The sequence below is a fragment of the Suncus etruscus genome, chromosome 8 (genome assembly GCF_024139225.1).
Source record: "Suncus etruscus isolate mSunEtr1 chromosome 8, mSunEtr1.pri.cur, whole genome shotgun sequence".
In the NCBI taxonomy this organism is placed as follows: domain Eukaryota; kingdom Metazoa; phylum Chordata; class Mammalia; order Eulipotyphla; family Soricidae; genus Suncus; species Suncus etruscus.
The window spans coordinates 12,437,203-12,459,564 of NC_064855.1; the positions used below are offsets into that span (position 1 = coordinate 12,437,203).

The window sequence follows — 22,362 nt, forward strand, 5'->3', positions numbered from 1 at the left end:
GAATAATAGAAACATTGGGGAAAATGGCAACTACAATGAAAACTGGCCATTAAGGTGCCTGCCCCTGTATGCAGCCAACCTGGTTCAGTCTCAGCATCACATTCAATCACCAGAGCCTTGCCAGAAAGGTCCCCTGCGCAGAGTCAGGAGTAGCCCTGAGTACTACCAAGTGTGGCCCAACCCCTTTCCAAAACTGGATGGTTACATAATCTGGAGAGCAAATACATGTCTCATTAATACTACCTATGACTTTCCTCATGAGAACTTTAGATACCTGGGATCTTATATAAAATCATATATAATAATTTATTTGTGAACCAAATTCAGTTGAGGGGGGCAGAAGCAGATGAGGTTACCTATGGCAAGGTATACTACTGGGCCTGCATATAACACACCTGGGCCCACACTCTGTACACAACTGTAGTCACAGATGCATAGGAACCCTGAATGAGCCCGCTGCCCACACTTGTCCACTCTGAAGTGGCCTGTGTCCACCCTGGCCAATTCCTGGCTGGGTTTTCTACTCAAAATGATGTGGTTGATGGAGGATATAGTAGAGGTAAATGACTCAAAATCTCTCATCCATGAGAATCCTATGCCCTAGCCTTTGCTATGTATCACTCTGGCTCTCTGAGAATCTTGAGAATCCTAATAGCTAAAAGGAAATGACTGAGGAAGAGTTTTAGTCAGATCCCCGATCTGAGGCCTGGATTATTCTATCTGATGAAGAGTCTCCTAAAGCAGAACTAAAAAGATGGTGTGACTTGTCTAACTTTATAACACAAGGCTCCCAGCAGGAGAACAGGACCTTGCAATGTCCTACAGGGCTAGAGCAGATATTCCTTCCTAAGCAAAGGTGGCAGAAGGGACACTAGGAAGAGGTCACAGGAGGTGCTGTGGGAGCTAGCTCAGCAGGCCTCTCAGATTCTTTCCACATGAATCCAGGGGCCAGCCATGCTGGCTTAGGAGGCAGACAGACCTGTTCAAAGTCAGGCCCCACCACGTTCTTATGGCACACGCAGCCAGGGGCCAGTATCTGGTATCTCTGAGCCTCTGGACTCTCCTCTGCCAGGTAGGGGTGAGGAACACACATGTCTGGAAACTACCTGTGGACAAAGTAGGCAGGCACTGAAGCTACCTGCTCAGGAAGGGCCCATCTCTTTTCTTGATTCTGTCTGAGTTTCTGTAAGCTCTGGACTCTCTGGTGCAATTCCCAATCTATCCTATAATCTTACATGGCCACCCCACTTGCCCTAAACCTCACTGATGATTGAGACACAGAAGCAGAAGTGAACAGTTGGACACCTCACAGCCAGAGCTGAGTCAGGGTTGAAGTGGGACTCGTCATGGAGGCCCACACCTGGTTTAGGTTCCGTCTCCCTCAGTTACTAACCATTGATCTCTAGAACTGACACACACACACACACACACACACACACACACACACACACACACACACACACACACACACACACACGAGGGTGGGAGCTATAGCAATAACAAAGCAGGTAGGGTATTTACCTTGTACATACATAGCTGACCAAGGTTTCATACCTGTGTGTGTGTGTGTGTGTGTGTGTGTGTGTGTGTGTGTGTGTGTGTGTGTGTGTGTGTGTGTGTATAGAAAGAGAGAGAAGAGAAAATGAGAGAAAAGAATGAAAGGTGTTGACAGGGGGCAGGAGTTGGAAAGTATTATTGGAATGTTCATGGAACAATGCTGTTCTATGATTCCAGGCAAAGATTAGGGAAATCACCTGATGATTTGAATGTCATCCTTTCTGGGGCACCCCAGTGCTGTTTGGCATGCCAATAAAACATCCGATATCCCCAATGCTCATCTTCCACTTGCTCTTGCTGTTGTTGTTGCCACCAAGAACAGGATGGGGTTTCTCTTCTGCAGTCAATAAATCCCCCCATTTGATCCACTGAGTCCCTGAGGCCTGGTGGCCTGATCTTTGTTTGAGAAACAATACCAGAAACCATCCCCTTATCTGAACAGCCAGCCTGACAGGGGCAGGAGGAACCCTGCAGCCGCCCACGCCTGCTCTGAACTCACATGTGTGGCAACTGATGTGAAAACAAGATAGGGAGAAACATCTGTCAACAGCCATGGCCTCCCTAGGCAGGCTTTGCTTGGTGGATTCTGCAAAGGGGGAACCAGAGCAGTGAGCAGCCCAGTCACCTGCCCCGCTGCTCGGATTCAATGGTGAGTGAATCCCGGACTGCAGAAAGGCCGCCTGTCAGATCCCAGGATCCAGGCTAAGCACATGTGCTAGCTGTTGGTTGCTGGGGTGTGACTCGGGTGGGGGAGTCCCAGGGTTCAACCACACGTGCCACCAAAAAAATCAAGACAAAAGAGGGCTGGAGTAATTGCACGGTAAATAGGGGTTTGCCTTGCACGTGGTCAATCAGGGTTTGAGCCTGGCAGCTCGTACAGTCCCCCAAGACTAACAGGAGTAATTTCTGAGTGCAGAGCCAGGAGTAACCCCTGAGCGCCACTGGGTATGGCCCCCCAAACAAACAAAGAGACAAAATAAAATATGTATCTCATGGTGGACTGCATTCAAGTCCTGGCCCAGAACTGAAGGATTTCTATTTTGTGAGATGCTCGGGCTCAAACCCTGGTTGGCTTCATGCAAGGCAAACACCCTACCCGCTGTGTGCTTTTGCTCCAGCCCCGGAACTGAGTAACTTTTTATCACTTTGATAACTGGGCCAGGAATCATGAACTCATTGTGTCTGTTCCAATCACTACCCCCCCAGTTCAACATGCTGAACAGCTCCTCAAAGTGTATGTAAAATTACCCTTGGGGGGATCCAGGAGCTGATGCACTGACAGAAATGCTGCCGAGTGGTTCTGAGAGAGGCATGGGGTGGGGTGAACGAAGGTTTGAACAAGCAATCCAAGACTCAAAGAGGACCCTCATGCATCACTCGTGAGCTGCAGAGACATTCAGGAATCTCAAGAAATAAAACGATTTAAGGAACAAGAGAAACCACATCATGTCTCAGAGTGACAAATGGTGGCAGTTTGGAGGACACTTCACTCCACTGTCTCTAAGTGTCTCCTAGAATAACAGCAACTTCCCTGACTGTCAGGACATAGACCCAGAGAGATGATGTCACAACCCAGATGCAAGAGGACTAGGAGAGACCTGGCCGCCAGCCTGATGGCCCTCCCACAGCATTCCATCAGCCCATAGGTACTGATCATAGTGCAAAAGCTTCTGGCTCCTTGAGACATCCAGGGACCTGAATGATGCCAAGAACAAATAGAATAGAAGGAGCCAATTCATGTTTTAGATTTTAAAGCAGATAGAGCACCACAGGACATCCCCTCCAATCAAACAAACCCCCGGTGCCAAGCTCTATGCTAGGAGACAACATCTGAAAACCAACACAAACTTCCCAAGGAACTTGTGGCTAGATTACACCACTTGCCTTACCTGCCTTGGCACAACTGTTTCCAGAACTCTTGAGTTCAGTAGCCTTAAGCTTTGGGTTTTATATTCCCTTAGCTTGGCCTCTTAAGACATAATCACTCACTATTTTCTGGAGGAGGGAAGGAAATGTCTGGTTGGAAGTTGTTTTTGAATTCCCATTTCTCTGCACGAATCAACTCCCCAAGCAACTAGAATCCAGGTCAGTAGAAGCAGAAGCGTGTGAAGAAGCTGGCTGGTGCATAAAAGGGGCCTACTGCCTGCCATCTTCTCTTAATTAGTCCCACAACCTTAGGGGTTAGGTACCTGGACTAATTTTGTAGATGAGGAAATCTAGGCTTAGGGAGGTTCATTCACTGGTCCATGGTCTGACAAATGGCAAAGCCACTAAAAAAAAAAGAAGCCCTTTGAAGTTCCAAGGTTGGGGCTGAAGTGATAGCACAGCAGTGGGTGGGGCATTTGCCTTGCACACAACTGACCTACCGGTTCCATCCCTGGCATCCCATATGGTCCCTTAGGCCTGCCAGGAATGATTCCTGAGCACAGAGCCAGGAGTAACCCCTGAGCGCTGTAGGTCCCCCCCCCCCCAAAAAAAAGAAAAAAATAATAAAGTTCCCAGGTCCTTAGATGCCATTCTGAAGCCTTATTTGATCTGATTTTTTGGGGTCCTCTTTCATGAGCAGAAACCAAATAGTTGGGGGAAGGGCAGCTCTGGCTATATCCTCTAACAGCACATGTATGGCCCCAGACAGACCCCTGCCAAAGCCCACTGCTGCATATTTGGGGGATCTACCAGCAAGGGGGAGTGGCTACTTCAAAACTAATGAACAGGGTCTCTGATACTCAAAAAAGCACCCCCCCCCAAAATAGTAATGGGCCAGAGCATGGGCATAGGCTGTAGGGCATTTGCCTTGCACGTGCTAACCTAGGACGGACCGTGGTTCAATCCCCTGGCATACCATATGTTCCCCCAAGCCAGGGACAATTTCTGAACACATATCCAGGAGTGTCACCGAGTGTGGTCCCAAAACAAAACAAAACTAAACTAAACAAAACAAACAAACAATAAAAAGCACACATTCAGAAGACCAGATTATAGCTTAGAACAGTTCATGCCTTGCCAGTGTAAAATCCCAGATCTCAATCTCTGGCACCCCAAAATCTAAAACCAGCAAAATATACTCACTTAAAAAATAATCGCAGCTGACCTTGGTTGGATCCCCAGCACCCCATAATAAGATTCCCCGTACTCCACCAGTTCTGATCCCTGAGTGCAAAGCCAGAAGTAACCTCTGAACAGGGCATGGCCCCCAAATCAGATAAGTAAAATTTTAAAAATAAAGATTTTAAAGTTGAAGGGAGTCCAGCAGTACTCTCAGAGGAGAAAAGCCTGTCTCAAGCTATTTATTTGGCTCAGAACTGACCTCACTCAGGGCTTTGAACTGCAAAACAACTAACTGTCAGGTAACAAAGGCTAGTTTCGAGCACTCCAGGGAGCAAGGTCTCTGGCCTGCTGACAGTTAAATCTTGGAAGCAGTGGCTATATCCTACCCCAAAAAACCCCATCAGCATCCAACATTCCTATGAGATGTAGGAGGGAAGAGAAGAGAAAGTCACTTCATTAAAGCTCCTTCCTGCTGCCTGCTGAGGCCAAGAGCCCCACAGTCATGGAAGGTCAGCACAGTTGGGCAAAAGAGGGGCAGCCACAGAGCTTGGCTCACCAAAAGAGTACTGCTGAGGAGAAAGGTTCTGTTTTGGAAAGAGAAGTTGGCCTACCTGGAGAACAAGTTTTCTGACACTTCTAATACTAGAATCCTTTTCATTTGCTAGAAATCAACTTTGTCCAGGGTGAAAAAAATCCTGGATGAGGGAGGGATTCGGAAGGCTTTGCCACTCACAGTTTTGGGGATCTGGAACCCATCATTCACTGTTCAGATATTATATTTTTCAACAGGTCAGGCTTTGGCCTTTCAGATGTGAGTGACATTGAGTCAGTCAGCACACCCATTCATGCTGACACTCCAGGAGATGGGACAGCAGGCAGAGGCACATAACACCTCTGAACCCATTGAAAGCGTTGGCAAATAGCTCCAGTAATCCGGTGTGGCCTGGCCCTTATCATTAAGACACAAGGGAACAAAGACAAGTTTTGGAGGGAGGGCTGGCCTTTCCTCAGCAGCCACAGTATGTATCTGAAGGGGTGGGCCACACATGCTGTCAGTGGAAGGAGACAGTGCTGTCCAGGAATGTTCAGCTCAGTGGCACTGACTTTACCCCATCTCAGTTTGGGGCCATCATAACTGACTGGCTTGAGCAATGGCTTATCTAAGGGGCCTCTGTGGCTTCCTCATTCCCCCTGACCTTCTTTCCCCTGACCTGCAGTTAAACCAAACACCGCCTCAGTATCTTGAGAACACAATTCCCCTTCTCAGCTACGAATGCAAGAAAAGAATCAGCCCGAGTAAAGCTAACAATAAAGCTCCCATTTACCAAGAATTAACCAGGCCTCTGGCACGGCGCTCAAGTCTTTCCTCCACTGGTTTCTATAGAACCCTCACGGGAGAGCTTTGAAGGGGGATATTATTATTATTATCTCCGCTCCACAAAAGAGAAAAGCGTGGCTTTTCATTCTCATGCTTGCCTTGCTATTTGGGAGATGGAAATTGGTGTGGAAGAACGTTTCATCGCCCTCCAATGACCCAGATTTCCAAAAAACAGGCAATTGATTAAATGGTATATTCATCTCACAGCATATTGAAAACACACAGAAAAAAAAAATCACATTATGAGTAAGTCCATCTCTCTGGGGTGAGCGAAGGTGGGCCTGAGAATCCATAGACAGTGTTCCTGGCATTCCTATGCAGGCAGATACTTCCAATTGGGGGGATGAGGGTGGTTGAGCAGTGTCAGGGTATCCCCACATTGAAGAGGAGTGGGTCACCCTTCATGTACCCTGCTGAGCTTCTGCCCCCTTGATGCCCTGCTTGGTAAACAGGAGGGTTTGTCACCCACTTGGCACTGATCCAAGGAGACTGGAACAGCCTGAGGCCAGAGCAAGAGCACCTCAGAATCAACCTTTGGGTCTCTGTATTCTGGACTCAGTGCAGAGAGGATCGCAGGCTGAGGAATGGGAGTGTCAGGAGAGGAGCAATCAGACCAAAAAAGAATTTCCAGCTCACAGAGTATTTTCAGCCTCAGGATGGACATCCTGCATCACTTTGAGTTTTTCTCTCTTTATGCCCCCACCAGAAGAAACGGAACCAAATACTTAAAATTCAAAAGCCGTTCATGACTCAGTGCCTTCCTCTGTCACCTCCTCCAGGAAGACTCAATTGCCCTGTGAATAGAACAGTCCTTGTCTGCAGCTCAAGCATCCAAGAAAAACTTTATCCAGAATTTTCCTAGGCTCCAATACCCTGAATGCTGGTTGATCCTCATGGAGGAGTCCCAGGCCTGGGCAAGGCCAACTCTGGAGCCCCAATCCTGATCGGGGAGGAATTCAGTCGGTCAGTAATACTCAGGAACAAATCCCTTCTCCTTGGTCTGTCTCAATCCTGTACCTACTAACTTGAGAAGAGAAGTGGAAGTGAAACAGACTCGAGAGATAATGCACCAGGAGGGCACTTGCCTTGCATGCTATTGCCCCAGGTTCAACCCCCAGCATCCCATATGGTCCCCTGTCCCCATCAGGAGTGATATCTGCAAACAGAGTCAGGTGTAGTCGCTCAGCACTGCAGGTTGTAGCCCAAAATTATAAAAAAAAAAAAACCAAACCACGTGTTGTTTTTTTTTTTTTACAACATTAAAGCCCTATCTCAGCTTATTCTGCGATTCGCCTATTTCTGCTCCCAGGACTCGGTTCTAGCTCCTTCCTTACCAAGAGTTTTAAGTCAATGGAGGTTTAATTTAAATGAAATTTAACATGAAAATAAAAAAGATAAACCTTCCTCTTCAGCTGTCCATGAGTAACAGCTACAAGACAAATAATGTCCAGGCCATTGATCTAATCCAGACTCTGACAAACAATGGACATAGAATAAACTTTTATGAACCCCATGAATGCAAAATCAGAGACCATGAAGGTAAAAATAGATCCGATTGGATTCTGACTCACACTAGAAATTGTTTTGTTTTGTTTTGGGCCACACCGAAGGTGTTCAGGGATTGCTTCTAGCTCTTCACACAGGAGTCATTCCTGACAGTGCTCAGAGGAGCATATGAGATGCAGGGGATCAAACTCCAGGCCTGACATGTGCAAGGCAATCACCCTACCCTCAGTGCTTTTCCTCTGGTCCCATCACACCAGAAACTGTTTTGAAACAGTGACAAGGGAGCAGAGAAAATGCGGCTATGCATTGAAAGTGATGCTTTTATGCAATTATTTATTGCTTGGGCATGGTAACAATCTTGTAGTTCTCTTTTCCAAAGTGTTGCCATCTTTTAGAGATTCATGGAGGAAAAAAAAAATGGTATCTATAATTCAATTCCCATAAGCTTAGGGTGGGGTAGAGTAAGTGGGAGGGAGGGCTTGGGCTGGGAAAAGAACCACTCAAGACCTTTGCTTCAAATCCCTTTTCCAAACTCCTCTAGATAACTTGGAAAGTGTCCGTGAATCTTTTTTAAATGTATCTGTATATTTTTTGTTGGGGGGGGGCCATATGGCTCTGCACATTAGGATCACTCCTGGCAGGGTTTGGGAGACCATATTGGGTGCTGGGAATTTAATCTGGTTGGCAGGTTTGACATCCTTTGTAAGGTAAGCACCTTACTTACTACTGTACTATGTCTAGCCAGAAGATTTTCTCCCAAGATCATTGTTTCCAGTGCTTTCAGAGTGCCTGCTGGGCTGGATAGTGCTGTTGGGAGACTCCAGGGCAGGTGAGCTGTATCTGCAGCTGGTTTCTGTGTAACTCCCCTGCCCAAAGAAAGGGCCCTGACCAGGTGGAGTTGTGTTCCTGTGTCCCTAGAACCCATGGAAAGAGGAAGCTGCTCCCCTACCTTTATATGGAAAATAAAAGGTCAGGAAAGGCTGATAAGAACTGGGGGCCTTATGAACCACCACTCTTTGTGGTTAGCTTCACAAGTTAGAGAAATAACTATACTAACAACTATCATGGACTATGTAATGAGTAAGAGAAGTAGAATGCCTGTCTCGAGGGGCTGGAGAGATGGCATGGAGGTAGTGTGTTTGCTTTGCATGTAGAAGTTTGGTGTTCGAATCCTAGCATCCCATATGGTCCCCTGAGCCTGCCAGGAGCGATTTCTGAGCATAGAGCCAGGAGTAACCACTGAGCGCTGCTGGGTATGACCCAAAAACCAAAAAAAAAAAAAAAAAAAGAATGCCTGTCTTGAGTACAAGGAGGGAGATGGGGGTATTGGTGGTTGGAAGGTTGCATGGGTAAAGGGGATGTTAAAAAAAAGAATTGGGGGCCTGGGAAAACTGGAGTTCATTCCTGTCCTCTTGAGTAGCCCCCAGGAATCTCTCGGCACCTCAACACCTGTAATGGGGGACCCATACTGCCCTCTATGCCAACAGGAGGACCAGAGAAGAAGTGGGGGTGGGCAGAAAAGGAAGTGGCAGCATGCAGCTTCAGGTTGGGGCCAGGCCAGACAGTCTCCACTGTGCCATCCACAGTCAAGTACTGAATAAATGAAAACCACTGCGATTAATTATTTAAGGAAAAGCAATTTGCTGGAGGCCTCAGAGTGATGTGCACTGGGCCAGGCACCCCACCCACGAGCCCCAGAGCTGCCCTCCTGGCTCTGTCTCGGCAGCCGAGTCACAGCCGGTGGCTTTCTGGACAGTTCGAAGGAAGGGAGAGGAGGGAGATGGGCCCATCTTGCCTGACAGCTGGGCCACCCCGGGTGGCGGTGATGATGAATCAGCCAAGCTCCTGCCCGCGCTCAACACACCAGGCTTCCTCTGGAGCCTCTCTGGAGCCAGGGGGATGCGGGGCCCAGGCTGGTGCGGTGGCTTAGCTCGCTTGGGGGAGTGGTGTGCTATGTATGTGCTTCTCCAAGGCAGCAGAGCTCAGCAACCAACCAGGCTCTGCAACAGCCTTTGCAGGGCAGCATATCCCAGCTCTCCAAGAGGGGATCAAGCTAGAAAGAGGGAAGAGTGCTATGTGTGTGTGTGTGTGTGTGTGTGTGTGTGTGTGTGTGTGTGTGTGTAAGAATGAATGTGCATACAAGAAATGCATGTACTGTGTTTGCATTAACTATGAATGTGTGTATGTAGTATGGTCTAGGATGTGCAAATACAAACATGCACTGCATGTATGTGGGTGTCTGTACCATGTATACACATGTACCTTGGAGAACTGTGAATGTGTGGGATCATGTGCAGATGTGTAAGCTTGGATACATGCCTGTGGATGGGCGCAGTTGGAGTATGTACTCGTGTGATCATGTATGCACGGTGCGCATGAGTGTGCGATCCAGGGCACATATGTTCATGCGTACAGGTGAGTATACAATCCTGTGTGTATGTATGTGAGCACGATAAGCATATCTAAGGCCTGTGTGTGTATATTCACAGGTGAGTAATATGTTTCCTGGAGAAACCCTTTCTCAGAGCTGTCTCAAACTCCTCTGTGGAAAGGAAACAGTTCAGGTTCTCCCTCAGAACAGAGGAAAGAGGCACCTACCTACCTGCAAAGTAAGTAGCTCTGTGAAAAGTGCTCCCTTGTCTTTGTCTGTTAAGGAAGAGCTTTCCAAATGTGCTGTGCTCTCTAGGCATCCTGCCCTCACCCTGCCACCCTGCAGCACACATTTGGGGCAGGGGATCTTCTCTGCCCCTTCCTACTCTCAGGGCCAAACAGGGCTAGAAATGCATCCTCTGGTCACCAAGCCAGAGGATCAACCTGGGGCTGCAGCGGGCTCTTTCTTGGCAGCTTGGGGAGCTGAGTTTTGCAGCCAAGCAAGACAGATGGAAATGTTTTACCCACAGTCACAGGGTGTGGAGCCCCCTAGGGTTCTGATGTCCTGAGCCCACTGTATCTCAAGAATGAAGACTTATCTCCAGCAACACACAGACCACAGGCATCAGCATTCACCTGTGCACCCCACCTCCCCCAGTGGCAGCCCACATGAGCACCCTGAGAAGAAGATACTGCCCAGTCTGAGAACTCTCCTGCCTGCCGTGTGCGTTGGCAAATCCAGCACCCGGTGGCTGGCCGGGCAGCCTGGGTGCCGGAGATTTGTCTCTTTGGCCAAACACAAACATCCAGGACAGAAATGAGCCAGGAAGGCAGAAACAAAGCCACTCAGGCGCGAGAAAGGGGCACCCAGGGGGGCCTCTAGGATCAGAGAGACAGGAAGGGCCACCCAGCTAAGTTTTGAGAACTAAAGCAAAGTACAGGTCGAAGGAGTTATACCAAATGGAACGGGAGTGATAGCACAGTGGAGAGAGAGTCTGTCTTGCACGCAGCTGACCTGGATTCAATGCCCAACATCTCATAGGGTCCCCCGAGCTCGCTGGTAGTGACTCTGGTGCAAAGCCAAGAGTAAACCTTGGATGTCTAGCAGGTGATGGCCACCCCAAAAAAGGACTTTATTCGGGTACCTGCGTGGATGTAGACAGATGCTCCCAAGAGCTATGAATAAGTTATTTTCCCAGGCACAAGGGACACTGTTTGCAGATGAGAGAGCACTAAAGCACCTTGCACTACAGAGGAGACAGTCACAAGGTGCTTGTAAGGGAGAAACTAAAGCATTAGGACTAAAGCACCCAGACAGCAGGGTGTCAGAAGGGCACACTAGTGGGGGGACACACTGAGCAAATTGATGAAGGCCAGACACAGACGATTCTCACACCAAAAGCTGATACCTGGACAGAACCCTTACTTTGCCCACTGGACTTATGACCTCTGACTTCTGACTCTATAGAGCGCATGATTATGCTGGTTTCTGCCACAGAATTTAGTTATTGCATGCAGAGGAAGCTCTGAGGCAGGCTGTTGACCAAGTGTGGTATTTCACAAAAGCTCTCATTTCTCACAAAAGCTACCTGCTCTTGCATGATGATACATATGCCGACATCTCAAAGGAGAAAAGTGATAAAGGGAGCTTCTAGAAGAAACTGTCTGCTGGGATAGATGCTTCTTCAACCCCAGGGCCCAGCTCTCAGAGGAAGCTGTGGTGTCCAGGTGGGGAGCGCATGGCCAGATGCCTTGGTTAGACACCCCAAGAGATAACCCAGTGAGACACTCTGGCCAGACGCCCACCATACCACCAGCTCACAGACTGCCCCACAGGCATCTGAGGTGACAGGTCATGATGGCTGATAATGACAGTCACCTGGGCAGGCCCCTTTGTGGTTCTTGAACTCCTGCCTGCCCCACCTCCCTTAGCTCCATCCAGCCCAGAGACATAACTTGTTGAAAACCACATTCTCTGAAAGCAATAGATCTTAGAATTGGGACCCCACCACAGAGGACAGCTCTCATTGTGGGCAATGAGGACTAAGAGGCAGAAGCTGCTCGAAACACCTGTTTCTCGAGAACCCCCAACTCCAGGTGTGAAACCTCCACACTTCCTTCCTTGCCAGCTATTCTCGGACCTGCTATTCTCCTCTTCTACAAAGGTGCAGGGTGGGGTCTCCCCCAGCATCAAGCATGCCACTGTCCAAGGTCCTGTCCCCACCCATAGTCCCCCCCCCCGTCCCCCACCCCCACCCGCCCACCCAAGCTGCTGAGTATTTGCAACTCACTTCTCTGAGATCCAGTCTAACAGCAAGATTGTGGGCTCCAGTTTTTGCCAAACACAGCTAGACCGAAAAAAGCCCTCTCGCTCCTGAGGGGAAGAAGAGGGATTTGGATAAGCCATAATTCTACTAGCAAATCCCGAACTCTGTGTTTCTAGGTTCTAGACTCTATAGTTTGTTTATTTTATTTTCCCCAATGTGCAAAATATTCTACTTTAAACAGGGACAGCTGAGTGATCCTCAAACATTCCTCTTGCCTTGCACTGACTCCTCTAAGCAAAGCACATAGATTTCTAAGTATGATGGGTGGCATCAGTAAACAGTGCAAAAGATGGATTATACCAGAGTTATGTCGATAACGTAGAAAACACACACATGTCTAAACTTGCTACTTGCTACAGCTTTAATTTTTTGGTTTTTGGTTTGGTTTTGGTTTATGGGCCACCACCGGAGACAGACAGTGGGTACTCTTTTGGCTCTACACTCAGTAATAACTGTATGGGATGCCAAGGATGAAGCCAGGTCCACTGCATGCAAGGCAAACGCTTTCCCCACTGTACTATCACTCGGACTCACTACTGCTTTGTTCTATCTAAATCATAGTTTCGGCACATTGTTTGTCTTCATATCCTCTGACACTCGGGCAAAACCAACTCTCAAGTAAATCAGCAACATTTCGAAACACATTCAGTGTTCACCAGCTCATAGCTGCTGCCATCCAGCCCGACGGACCAGAGCTAAGCAGGTAAAACACCACGCCCTCCCTGTGTTTCTCCAGGTTTGATATAACACCTCATAGTCAAGACCTCCTTCCTGATCCTCTCAGGCAACCCAGAAGCCTGCTCACCATTGCCCTCCCCACATCTCCCACAGCTCTCCAGGCCACAGGAGGGTGCATAGACTCCATATGCAAGCCCCCCACAACCCCTGACCCAGTACTTAGAAGGACGGGGAAACCAGAACTTTTTTTCCTCAGGGAGCCGAAGAATTGCTCCAGTACTATCAGTCACTACATCAACCCCCAGAACCTGGGGACAGAGCCCCGGCAGTCCCTCAGGAAGAGGGAGAGCAGAAATAACAGGGCTTTGAGTCTGGTGAGCAGACACAAGTGAGGTCTGGGCATAGACACACCAAGCTTGGTGCAGCCCTTGCGTACAATGCTCTAGCACACAGTAAAGACAAGGGCAGATCTGTAAGTTTGGAAGAAAGCAAGCAAGGTGGATCTAGTCAGGATAATTGGGAATCTTGGCCCCATTTCTGGTGAAGACAGAAGGGCAGATGGCACTCAGAAAACTCACTGTCAGGGTCACAATGGCGACTCTTTGAGAAAGCTGCTGTCAAAGAGTCCTTGTTTTCTGGGAAGCTAATGAGTTTTTACCAGAATCCCCAGAAAGCATTCTGGAAGCCCCCTCTGGAAGCCCCCTTTGGGGAATATTTACAGCCAAGGTTTTTTCCCATTTTGGAAATGCAAAGGAGTTGACTGGAACCGTCTTCACAAAATTTTGGTCTCCTATGGGTCATCTGTCATGGCCAACTATTCACCCCTGCAGCCTCCTCCACCTCTCCTTTCTACTCTCCCCACAGCTGATCCCTAGGATTGTACCTAGAGGTTGATTTTTTTTTCCCTTTCCTCACATTCCGCCTGGCACATCTTTCTTAGTCTTTCATTCTCACCTCAAAGTTCCTCTCAGCTCAAGAACTACAAATATAACATTTGGTTACCCCTAAAACAATGTCTCAAACCAAGCTAATCACCCCTTCTGGCCATCCTGCCTCTCCTGTCTGTCCTCTTTTAGCTAACAATTTCCCTACTGTCCCCACCTTTCTAGTTTCTCAAACCGGAGATCTTGGCCAACTCTTTTGCTCCCCTGTTTAAGTTCATATAAACAGCTCAGAAATCCTGTGTCTCCAGTACTTTCTCTACTTTCATGGTCTTCCCTGTCTGTCTACCTGTCCCAAGTCCATAGCCCTGCTACTGTCTTCCCTGCTGTTCTCTCCAGTTTACTTTGTCCTTTCCCTCTTTTGTGTCTGCAAAGTCCTGATGACCATTGAAGATCAGCCTCAATTTTATAGCCTCTGCTAAGCCAAGGGCTCCGTCATTTCCTCCATAGTCAAGAGGCATTTCCCCTAACTTGTACTATTGGCATTATTTATATTATTTGTGTTATTTTATGGCCACATCCCATCTATTTTTTTTTTTAAATTTGTTTGCTTTGGGGTCATAACCTAGCAGCACAGCAGCACTCAAAGATTACTCCAGCTCTGTGCTCAGAGATCACTCCTGGTGGTGCTCAGGGGACCATATGGGATGCTGGGGATTTAACCTTGGCTGGCCACTAGTGCAAGGGCAAATGACATCCCTATTGTGCTATCATTCTGGTCCAACATCTATCTAGGTATTATTTGACCATATTTCTGGATTATAAGGCCTTTTTTGGAGGATAGGGGGGAGAGTAGTTTTGAGTCTACACCCAGCAAACTCAGGCACTATTGACTGGCTCCCTAATTTAGGGGGTCACGTCTAGGGGTGCCTAGAGAATCCTGAGGTACCAGGGCTTGAACTCATGCCTGCAAAGAATGTGCTCTAATATATTGAGCTCTCCAGCCTTACCTCTTTCCTCTTTTTTATTTCTTTTTTTTTTTTTTTTCTTTTGGGTTATACCTGGCAGTGCTCAGGGTTTACTCTGGCTAGCGTCAGAGGACTATTGGGATGCTGAAAGATTGAACCCAAGTTGCCATGTGCAAGGGCAAGTGCCCTACCTGCTTTGCTATTGCTCCAGTCCCTACTTCTTTGCTTCTTGAGAAAGGCTGACATCATGCAGAAGTCGCTCTTGGCTTCTCTGCCAAATTCCTGGCAGACTGTTAGCACTCAGGAAAATCCCAGAGGAAGAAGAAAAGGCAGTCCTGTCCCCTCTGAAGTGAGGGCCAGCTACAGGCTCAGCTGCCTTCTCTCAGTGGCCAGAATTGGTCCCCTTTTGCCTCTCTAAAGCTGAGGATAACGATTGCATGTAGTAGAAGCAGGGGGTGGAGAGAGAGTAGTAGATGTGGGGGGACCATGAACAGAACGATTCAAGAACCTCATGCTGGAAAAGAGAAAGTCATTTCTAGCTTCTAGCATTTGAATGTATGGATGCAACCAAATAATATCTAATTTCTCATCGTCCTAAAAGTCCTGCCTCACACCTGGAGGAAGATTCACTTCCGGGGTGCTAGACATTTAGGATTTTCTTCTCTTCCTCTCTTAGCTCATGCAAAGCATTTACCACGTTATATCAGAATTTCCATCTCGCACACTGAGATGTTGCTCCCCGAGGATAGAGATATCATCTAATTATCATTGTACTCCCAACTCCTATTATCATAAACTAGCAAAAGAACTGGTGAAGGGTTTATACATTTTTTATGCTTGACATTACCCAAGGAACTTTCAGTGGTAATGAGATAAAAGCAATGGTGAATGTTTTTCTGATCCGGATCTACAAAGACAGGAGTTGTCAAAGTAGGTTATGGGAGGGCCCAGATGAAGATGGCTGGTTACCTTTATGTAGCAACCTGTGACCCTGACTCCTCAGAGGGACCCAGAGATGGTCCTGTCCCCCTACTGGCTTCATGGGATGGAGTTTTCTACGGTTTGAGGGAGAAGAGGAAAGAGCAAGAAGGAGCAGAGGAGGGAAGTGACATAAAGAGTCGAACAAACTTTTCACAACAGGCCAAAGCTGATGCAGCCACCAGGCAAACGTTAATTCCAGAATAACTGACAAACAAGGAAGTAGATGCCATTGAGCTCTGGACTCTGCAGTGAGAGCCGAAGTGATAGTACAGTGGGTAGTGAGGGAAATAGCTTTGCACACAGCTGACCCAGGTTAGATCCCTGGCACCCCATGGGATACCCCAATTACGCCAGGAGTAATTCCTAAGCACAGAGTCAGGAGTAACCACTGAGTACTGCCAGGCATGGTAGCCAAACAAAAACAAAAGAACTACAGCTGTGAGCTCTGCTTCTGTGCATGTATGTAAATATGTAATTGCAGTGTGGGCATGCAGTGTGTCTGAGAACATGCATCACGTGTTTGTAGATATTATGTGGATACTATACTCTCTGTTTGTGGATCTGCATCTGAGTACGTGTAAATGAATAGGACATAGAGCAGTTACCTCAGCCTCGAGAGGTACTTGCCTACACAAGAGGCAAATGTACCATTTTAGAGAAAGAAGGTACATGTGTACAGTTTATGACTGAGGCAGGATCAAGACAGAATAAAACTCGTAAAGAACTCAACACCTGAGTCCCAGAGGAAGCTTTACAGACAGGCAGAAACATGAAGTCATTGTCAGCTGCCTCTAGCAGTGGCCTCCCTGGAATTTTCCAAAGAGGGCAGTGGCAGGGTCTCAGGTACTGAAGGGGTCTCAGCTTTCTCTAGCCCCTTCATAACCATCCTCCATGCCCATGAAAGTGTTAGGAAAACTAGTCCTGGCAGAGTTCACAGCCATGGAGCTCCTCTAGAGCGGACAGTTGGTGCTTCCCCTGAACACCTCAACAACTGGGGGTGCAGAAAAGATAGTGGCACCCCGGGACCTGAGAGGGTCTCAGTCCTGCTCTATGCAGAAAGTTCCTCTCCTTAAAGCAATGCAACCTGCAAGAAGCATATCAGGTTCCCACTGGAAAACTAGGCTAGTGCCTGCGGGTCTGACGCCTCCTGTCATTGTAAATGCCTCATGTGTTTTTATTTTTCCATTTCTTTTTCTCTTTAGAATATCAACAGTTCCAGAGAGTTTTCTTTCAAGGGTGAAGGAAGGAATCTGACAATAAGGCTCTGAGAAGTAAACAAGAAAAAGTCAATATTCTAGAACCAAAACCCATTCAGGAAGCAGCAAGAGCATCTTGGTGCCAAGGTCCCTGTGTCTGCCACCAGTAATGACAGGCATCTCAGAAGTGGTGAATTTAATCCCTTTCGCCTGGGGAAAGATAAGCATACATGAGTCCTAATAATGAACGTCGTTAAGAGAGCAAGACCAGGGCCGAAGAGAACAGGGCAAAAAAAATGGACTTGCAGATTTTATACAGGACTGGGAGGCCACCAAGGGCAGGATTATAGAGGATGGATATTTCTCGGAAGTAGGTATTAAAAAGGATAGGGTATGAAGGGGTAACAGGCATTTTTAACAAGGGACAAAACGTTATAAGGAAAGGAATTACACAGGATAGGATTTAATGGTACAAGGTGTTATAAAGGGCAGATACCCTACAGGGCAGTATCACCCAGGACAGTATAATAAAAAGCAGATACTGGGGTCGGAGAGATAGGCATGGAGGTAAGTGTGTTTGCCTTGGTATGCAGAAGGATGGGTGGTTCGAAATGCCCCGGTGTCCCATATGGTCCCGCCGACCTGCCAGGAGCGATTTCTGAGCATAAGAACCAGGAATAACCCTGAGCGCTGCTGGGTGTGACCCAAAAAACCAAAAATAAAAAAAATAAATAAAAAGCAGATACTATCAGGACAGAATTAAGCAGAACAATGTATTAGGAAATGGGCAGATACTATACAGAAGCAGCATCATCACAGGTACTTCAGGGGACAGTCATATAGGCCAGGGCTTGTCCTCCAGAGATGATTGGAAACTGAGGAAGGAAGCAGAAGGGAAGTCCTAAAGGGGGAGGGTTCTGTGAATCAGTCAGGAGTTCAGACATCTGAGCCTCTCCTAGGGATCAGGCCAGATCCTCGTCTAGAGCCTCAGAAATAAATATAGAAAAGCTATTTGCCAACAACCAACTTCTCGCCCCAGGCACAGCCTTGACCAACAGAACCAAACCAAAGCAAAAGGATGCCTCAAATTCAATTAGTTCAGTTGGTCTGCAGCTACGCCAGAGATAAGCTTGTCTCCCAGAAATTAGCACAGAGGTCAGACGAGCACTGCAGCCCCCTCAGAGCATCTGGCCTGCTTCTTTCACCAGACTACAGCTCTTTTGGATCCAGCTCCCATGGACCTGTGACCTGCACAAATTCTTCCTTTCCTTCCCACCAGCTTCCTGTCAATCTTTTTGCTGTTGTTATTTATTTTGGGGGTGCACACCCAGTGGTTATTTATTTGGGGGGCATACCCAGCGGTGCTCAAGGATTATTCCTGGCTATGAGCTCAGGGGTCATTCCTGACAGGGCATGGGGGACAAATCGAGATGCCAGGGATCAAACCTCAGTCGGCCGTCTGCAAGGCAAACGCCTTCCCCAAAGTACTAATGCTTCAGTCCTAGCCTCCTACCAATCTTGTTTTTTTTTTTAATTTTTGGGTTTTTCGGGCCACACCCATTTGATGCTCAGGGGTTACTCCTGGCTAAGCGCTCAGAAATTGTCCTGGCTTGGGGGACCATATGGGACACTGGGGGATCGAACTGTGGTCCTTCCTTGGCTAGCGCTTGCAAGGTAGATACCTTACTTCTAGCGCCACCAGTCGCCAGGCCCCGCCTCCTAGCCAATCTTGATGGAAATCAGTTTTATTTCTAAACTCTGAGGATAGGAAAAAGCTAATGGGCATGGGAATTTAAAAAAGAGAGAAATGTCCAGAGAGATAGGGCACAGCTGTAAGGCGTTTGCCTTACACGCAGTCAACACAGAACAGACCACAGTTCAAATTTCCGACATCCCATAGGTCCCCCCTGAGCCTGCCAGGAGTGATTTCTGACTAGGCGGAGCCAGGAGTAACCCCAGGTATGACCTAAAAACAAACAAACAAAACGTGCTCATTGTAGCCATTAATCCAGACATCACCTCATTAAAAAATCAGCTCAAATTATTTTATATATTTTTGTTTGCAGGTTGAAGTTTTTTATTTTAATAAAGATACAATTTACAATCACGTGGGGGGCACGAAAAAATGTTTTCTTCTTCCCGTCGGGGGCTTTGACAGAGAATAATTGTGAAAGCACGCCCTAGAGAGGACTGGGGACCCTAGGGTTTCCATCTGTCCGCAGGTCTGGATGGCTCAGAGTGCTCTGTAGGACCAGCCAGGGCCCAGCTCTGGTTCTGGGTGGTTCCAGGGCCCCTGCTTGATCCTTCTCAAGACTTTCTCCGGAGACCCAGCCCCAGAAGTCTTACAGCTCCTATCTGCTTCAAAGTCTCTGCCCTCCGGGCTTAAGGCTTATAACAACAAAGCCCAAAGTCCTCATGTCTTTCTGTTCAACACTGCAAAAATGACATTTCTCTATGCCTTACATGGGCCTTCCCAGGGCCCATGGAGAAGGTCCCTTCTCCGACCTGACTACCACACGCAGGGGAAGGAGTGGCTGCTCAGCCTCTCTGGGGTGGAGGGAGAAAAGAGGAAGCCAGAGAAGGAACCCAGATAATGTGGGGGGCCCAGTGTTCCTCCCTGACCAGGCAGAAATAGGAGAGAGCCAGAGGAGCAAAGAAAGGCCCAGGATGCTCCAAGAGGATTAGGAAAGCAGGGATGCAGTTTGTGCTAGGCCCAAATCTTTCATGACTTTCTGTGCTCCCTGGAACCTAACAACCATAGCATCTACAGATAGAAGACAAAAATGATTGTGCTGGGCCGGAGAGATAGCATGGAGGTAGGCGTTTGCCGTGTTGCCTTGGATGCAGAAGGGAGGGTGGTTCGAAACCCGGCATCCCATATGGTCGCGCACGAGCCTGCCAGGAGTGGATTTCTAGTGAGCCTAGAGCCAGGAGTAACCCTGAGCACTGCCGAGGGGTGTGACCCTAAAACCAAAAAAAAAAAAAAAAAAAGAGTGTGCTGCTATGAGGAAGGGCTGACTGGGAAGAGGCTCCTGATTTGCATTCAGGGTGGGTTTTCATTCTGAGAAGGGTCAAGGGTAGTTTCACCAGAAGTATAGGTGGTGGATGACCAGGAGGGAGAGATTGGATGCCAAAGATTGCTGGAGGCCTCTTAAAGCGGTAGGAGGATGAGTATGGAAGCATGGATTTTGCCCCCTCAAACCCCACAGCCTTGAAGCCAGAGAGATAGCATGGAGGTAAGGTGTTTGCCTTGCATGCAGAAGGACAGTGGTTCGTATCAGCTTCCCGATATGGGTTCCCCAAGCCTGCCATGAACGGATTTCTGAGCATAGAGACAGAGTAACCCCTGAGCACTACTGGGGTGTGACCCAAACCCCCTGCCCCCCGCAGAAAAACAAAAACCATCCCCTGGACTTCAGCCCAGAGAGACCACTGTGACTCCTGGCCCCAGAATTTCTGGAGAACAGAACAGAAACAAGAGAGTGAGGCCAACACAGCAAATACAGCAGTGAGTGGTTGGATGCAGGGGAGGGGATGACCACTCATAAATGTGGACCTAGCTGAACATCCACACACACACACAAGCGACACAACACACACACTACACACACACACACACACACACACACACACACACACACACACTGCACACACACACACCAGGGTTTGAACATCCTGTTGACCAACCCCGAGTCCACAGAGGCCAGGGCCCCTCTCCAAGCCTGGTCTCCCGAGCTAGCACCCAAGGGGCCTGTCCCTTTCACAAGAAGGATGAAAGGTTGCAATCGAGGTAGATCTGCTGGAGAGGGGAGAGGACATGGAAGTGCGCACTCATCGGTGGAGAAGAAGATGCCGCATATGCCCCAACATGCTGAGGAAAACACCTGCTCCCAGGTAGGAAAATAATTAAGCCCCAACGTGGAGTCTGGTGAATGGGCCAAAGTTCTTGCTCTACTTTCATTTAAGCAGTCTCTTGCCCGATGAATAAGCAATCAGTCCCCAAAGCTGGGTGGCAGAACCGTGAGACAACTGCAGACTAGGCAGTGGACTCCAGACGTTCAGCTGGGGTGGGGGGGTATGTCTGCAGAGAAGTCTGTACACTAGCAAAGTCCCGAAGAAGCAACACCCAGGTAGATGGGGGAGGCTTCTTCAGAACCGACCCCAACCTAGGCTTTTTGGAAGGGGGTGGAACCACCAGCCAGTGCCCCTCCTGCAAGGCCAGTGAGGGCCAGGAGCCAAGGCAGAGCATGATCCCAAACCGTGTTTGCATTCGAATTCACACATAGTTTAGCAAAGAACCTAGTGGGGTAAGGGTTTTCACCTGGGGTGGGAGAAGGAAGAAGAAAAAAAAGTGGGGTGGGGAGAAAAGCCCTTTTTTGGGGAACTCGGCTCTTTCTACTAAAGTTCCCCCAACTGTCGGGCACAGGTGTGAGAGACTCCAAGAACCCGAAAATCCGCACGGCGGCAGGGGGGGCCCGCACCTGAGCCCGAGCGAGCGAGCTAGATAGAGACCTGGGTCCCCAGCCTCGCCGCCGCCTGCGGTGGGGGCGGGTCCCTGCGCCCCAGGAAGACGATGCTCTCCTCTCCACGCTCGGGACAGACCCACAGAGACGCTGCCGTCACCCGGCTTCCTCTCCTCCTCTCCTTCTCCTCCTTCCCTGATCCCCATCATGAACAGGCAGCGGACACCCCATCGCCCCACTCCTTGGAGGCGCGCGGTGCCCCGAGTCTCTCTTCTCCAAGCATGGAGCGCGGGCCTGGGGAGGGGGCCAGCGCCAGGGTGCCAAAGACGCGCGTCTCCTACCCGCGCCCCGGAGGCAGGCCGCCACCCCTGGGGGACCCCCTGGCCATGACACCCCAAGTCCAGTCCCTGCCTGCGAGCACGCACGCTCCCTACCACCCCCGGGAAGGCTTCACCCCCCGCGGCCCCGTGCCCGGTGCCCGCCGGCCTCTTCCAGAGCGCACGGGCAAGGGCGCACGGCGCACCGGCGCGCACAGGCACAGGCGAGGCCGGAGCGAAGCCGGGGGCGTCCCGGAGGGGTGGAGGGGGGGTGACAGCGAGCGAGCGAGCCCGGCTACTTACGCTCGGGCCCGGGGAGAGCCCATGGACAGGACACGTCCAGCGCCGAGCCGGCTTGATGGTGCCGGGGCCGCTGCTGGCGAGTGTCGCCGCGGAGTCCACTTTGCTGTACAGCTCCTCGCGCGCGGCCAAGCCGAGCGGGGCCAGATGAGGGCCACCCGGGGGGCCGGGGCCGGGCAGGGCCAGGCCGAGCCGAACCTGGACTCAGCGTCCAGTCAGGGCCAGGAAAGCGCCGGGAGAGGAGGCTCTGATGGCGTCCTGGAAGGCCCGAGGCCCGCAGCAGCAGCGTAGCGCAGCTCCCCTGGGAGCACCACCGCGCACCCCCGCACCGAGCCTCCGCCTCCCGCCCGGTCCTCCCCGGCTGTTCGGGGAATTTGCAAAGAGTAATTTTT

At 49.3% G+C, this 22,362-nt stretch overlaps 1 protein-coding gene across 1 annotated transcript in view; it reads right to left on the reverse strand.

The window, feature by feature from the left end:
- The window catches only part of UBASH3B (ubiquitin associated and SH3 domain containing B), a 95,011-nt gene extending 73,015 nt beyond the window's left edge, over positions 1-21,996 (reverse strand). The window contains exon 1 of the mRNA XM_049778384.1: positions 21,974-21,996. Coding sequence (XP_049634341.1) covers positions 21,974-21,996 — 23 coding nt within the window. The remainder of the gene's footprint in view (positions 1-21,973) is intronic.
- Positions 21,997-22,362: the final 366 nt, after the last annotated feature.